General features: G+C 34.3%; 1 protein-coding gene across 1 annotated transcript in view; it reads left to right on the plus strand.

Annotated features, from left to right (window-relative positions):
- The window catches only part of TSPAN19 (tetraspanin 19), a 22,986-nt gene extending 21,209 nt beyond the window's left edge, over nucleotides 1–1,777 (plus strand). Inside the window, exon 9 of the mRNA XM_011988659.1 lies at nucleotides 1,539–1,777. Coding sequence (XP_011844049.1) covers nucleotides 1,539–1,607 — 69 coding nt within the window. The 3' untranslated portion in view covers nucleotides 1,608–1,777. The remainder of the gene's footprint in view (nucleotides 1–1,538) is intronic.
- The last annotated feature ends 2,819 nt before the right edge of the window (nucleotides 1,778–4,596 follow it).

A 4,596-nucleotide genomic window follows, 5' to 3' on the forward strand; every position in this document is an offset into this window, starting at 1 on the left:
TTACAGGCTTGAGCCACCGCGCCCGGCCTAGGTGATCCCTTAATCAGCCAGGTGGGGGGAGCCTATTAGTAAGTGGTCATCCTGGAGGTAGTGATTTTATTACTTTGAGATATCTAGTACCTATTTATATTTTTATCTTTCTTTATATATATATACACACACACATAGATATATAGATGTATAGATATCTTTACATGTATATATATGTTCATATATTGGCAATAAGAGCATCATGTTGGGCAGTCTGCAAGTTGGCAGACTTCTGAAATCTAGGCAGATGTTTGACTTTAGTAAGATCCACTATTCACTCACATATTCATTAATTCAATGTATTTGGAGGGAGGGGGGCATTTACTATGTGTCACGTACTATAGTAGATGTCGAATATACAGTGAGATACAAAATAGACAAATTCCATGACCTAAAGGGGTCAACTGCAGAATTAGGTTTCAGAAACAAGACACTATTCTTCAGTCTCAGTGAAGACTATTGAGAATAAGTGCAGCCGGCAGGGCGCGGTGGCTCACGCCTGTAATCCCAGCACTTTGGGAGGCCGAGACGGGCGGATCACGAGGTCAGCAGATCCAGACCATCCTGGCTAACACGGTGAAACCCCGTCTCTACTAAAAATACAAAAACTTAGCCAGGCATGGTGGTGGGTGTCTGTAGTCCCAGCTACTCGGGAGGCTGAGGCAGGAGAATGGTGTGAACCCGGGAGGCGGAGCTTGCAGGGAGCCGAAATCCAGCCACTGCACTCCAGCCTGGGAGACAGTAAGACTCCGTCTCAATTAAAAAAAAAAAAAAAAAAAAAAAGAATAAGTGCAGTCTATGGATTCAAAGAAACTGTGAGAGCAAATATAGTGTTATAATGGGGACTATGCCACTAAAACAAATACATAATGCATTTTTTGAAAGATAGGATAAGGATTTTGCATTTGACTTTGCATTGATCTATGAAGCCCCCCATCTAAGTTTTCATCTCTTCAATTGGTAACAATTTTAGTCTCAGAATGGTAGTAAACCAAGACATTCTTTATACACATTAATATCATTGTTTTTAAATGTTTATTCTCTATCGCGTTCATGCTGGAATATTTTAAGACAAAAATGGAGAGGATAATATCCCCACTGCATTTTATCTTCTACCCTTTACAAACCACCTTTCATTGTCTATAACAAAAAGAAGCAGTTTTGTAGATTTAATGACATAGTTAGAAAGCTATCAAACAACAACAACAAGAAAACCATCAGCAGTTTGTCAAGGCATCTAGCTCAGTGATAGCTAATGTAATTAAAACCTAAAGGTTTTTCCTTATTCTCCTCTATACATGAACTTGCTAACAGGTGGGTTATTCTTGAAGACTCATTTTGCAGACTTCCTATTCACAACTGTATGTACCTTATTCTGAAATTTTCTCACCGGTTTTGATCCCTTTTCCCTTTACAATATGCATTTTGCTCACTATATAGTGTTAACTTTATAAATTACTCTTATCATTGATTAAATTTTGATCTCTTCTTGTTCCCTTTTCTTCCAGGTTTTCCAAGTCTCATTAACAGTTTGTTTCTTCAGACACATCAAGAATATAATCCATGCAGAAACGTGACCTTTGGATTTCAATTTGTTCAGAAGAAACAACCAGTTAATTCTTAAAATAATCACATTATATTATTTTATTCCAAAAATGTTTTGAATTTTATTAAATAACAGATCTATTCAAATTATTGATTATATAATACCGAATTACTGATTATAATAAAACATTCATGAAATTATTTAATTTTGTTTTTCAAAATATTAAATTCTACAGTTCAGAAGTTCACCGGAATTTAAAGGGTATAATCGTACATACCAAATTCAAAAGTATCGCCATATGTTTTGAGTTTCTTTTGTGGAGAAAATACCTATATGATGTTCAGAAAATACTAATTAAGTAATCAATCATATCATGTACCTTTTATTTGCAGATCTTAAGAAAATAATACTGATTTTATAAGACATTTCAAAGAAAAATCTTTTATGATACTAACGTCTGTACTAAATCTTCATGACACTGACATCTGTACTAAATCATTTATCTGTCTTTCCTGATAATGTTTGCAAGTGGATAATAAACCTAAAATTAGAGGCTTGGTTATACTTTTATGGCAATAACACAATATTAAAATAACAGTGCAGTTTTAACTGTAGTAAAAATAATCCATTCTAAATACTGAAATCCCATACTCTTTACTAGCTCATTTTTCTTCTCTTTTTCCTGAAATTTTATTCAATGCATGTGTATACAACTCTCTGAAGGATATAAAAATAATCTATCTGTCCTATTTTCCTAGCAATGATTCTGTGAGAAAAATAAATTCTTTGAAAAGTAAAAAGTGCTATACAGATGTGAGATACTATTATTGTTGTCCTTAATAGCAAAAGGCTGTCTTGACCTTGAGGACATGAAGAAAAGATAGATTAACTGAAGATCCTGCACTGCTCCAACTCCTATAGAAAACTCACTCTCATTTACAAATTCAATCGTATCTCTTTTCATCCATCTATTTAGAACAGCGAAGGTTTCAGAGACTTGTGGAGTTTTTAATGTCGGCACAAAAGAAAATACAATAACCATTTTCCTCAATCTAACCTTCTTTAGGTTCAGATATGTCAAGTAGATACACCTTCTATTCTTTGGGAAATATTCTGTTGAGGTTTAAAACTCATCTTCAAAGTTCTGTTTTCTCTAAAGTATGTCACAAGAACACACTGACAAAAATAAAAATAAAAAAAATAAAATAAATGAATAAAAAAATAAAAAAAAGAACACACTGACAGCAAAAAGCTCTCTCTTAGGAATTGAAAACCAAACTATTGTTAATCAAATAAATATTATAGGTCATTTGATTTTACATCAAAAAGTCTCTATATAGTAGATTGCCTATTTATAGTTAATAGAGTTAATTCAAAAATTGTATGTACCACTGACTGAATCAATCACCTTTATGATTCTAGGGAATATTGTTTTGAAGGAAGCTGTTTTATACCTTGAATATAATAACTACTTATTTGGCAAAATGAAATAGACTAGGTCGGAATCATGCTTCTCTTCTTAATCTTGTTTTTTTAAAATCTGAGATAGAACATTTGGAAAGGCCTAAAAATTAATCTGGATCAGAAGTGAAACAGTGAATTAGAACCTAAGATAACACCTAATTCTGACTTTCCCTTCAAATGGTTATATCACTTACACAAACACATTTAACTTGCTTCAGGCAAGTTAATTATGCTTCAAAAATCAGGATTATTTTGAGATGGTATTATATAAGTAGAATATTTTAAAATTCTTCTAGATAAGGATGTATGCATTCCGTCAACAAGCATTTATGGAGAACATACAATATATTCACCAGTGACATTGCTAATTATTGGGATATGAAAATGAAAAGATATACAGGGCTGACTTTAGGGGCATGCAACCTGCATTTAGAGGAGGCTCATGTAAGTAGCTTTGTAAGTAGCTGTCCCTGTCCCTGTTGTTAAACTTGAAGTCCAGTCATGCAGCCAGATATGAAAACAAAGAAAACAAATACATTTTATATTTGTAATAATTTTTATAGACACCGAGAGAGAGAGAATGCCAGTTTGCCTTAGAGGTTCAGAGAGCACTTCTGAAAGAAAAGTCATTAATTCAGCAGTTACTTATTGAGCAACTACTATGTGTCCAGCACTGCACCAAGTGGTAGGGAAAAGGCAGTGAATCAAATAAAACAAAACAACAACAACAAAAAGACAATTGTCTTCATGAAGGTTACCTTCAAGTCAGGGAAACCAAACAACAAAATATAAAGTAGATATCATGTCATGGCAGGAAGTGCTATAGAGAAAAAATCAGGAAGTAGAATAAGCAGGAGATGGGGGGTTGTGGGGATTGCAGTTCTAAATAAGGATATACCGAAAAAAAAGCCTCACTGAGAAAATAACTTTTGAGTAAAGTACTGATAGAGACAAGAAAATAAGGGGCAAGTGCGCTGTGAGCACGTTGAGTTCAAAGAAAGGCAAAAAAGCAGTGTGCCTAGTAAAGAGGCTGAGGAGGAATGGAGAAAGGTTCAGAGGGGTAAAAGGTCTTGACGGAACTCGACAGCCACTCTCAGGACTTTCATTTCTACTCAAGTAAGATGTAAAGCAATTGGCAGATTTTTCATAAGTGACATGGTCAGATTTGTATTTTAATAGCAATACAGCTGCCAGGTTAAAAATAAAGGGTGCAAGTGTGGAAGCAGAGAAAACAGACTGGATTTTGTTTAATAATCTAGATAGATGACAGTGGATTAGGCTGAAGAGTAGACGTGAAGTTACTTAGAAGTGATCAGATTCTGTATGCATTTCGGGGTGGAATCATCAGAATTTACTCACAGTTTGAATGTGGGAATATGAAAGAGAGGAGTCAAGGATGACCAGAGTAACTGGAAGGATGGAATTACCATTTTCTAAAATGGGAAATAATTTGCAAGAAACAAGGTAATTTTAATACTTAACACCTTAAAAATCCTACCAAAATGATTTCTTAAGTGTCTGCATCCCCCACTAGTCAGCAAAAAACTTAAGGCTAG

This window comes from Mandrillus leucophaeus, unplaced genomic scaffold (assembly GCF_000951045.1).
Source record: "Mandrillus leucophaeus isolate KB7577 unplaced genomic scaffold, Mleu.le_1.0 Scaffold334, whole genome shotgun sequence".
Classification (NCBI taxonomy): Eukaryota; Metazoa; Chordata; class Mammalia; order Primates; family Cercopithecidae; genus Mandrillus; species Mandrillus leucophaeus.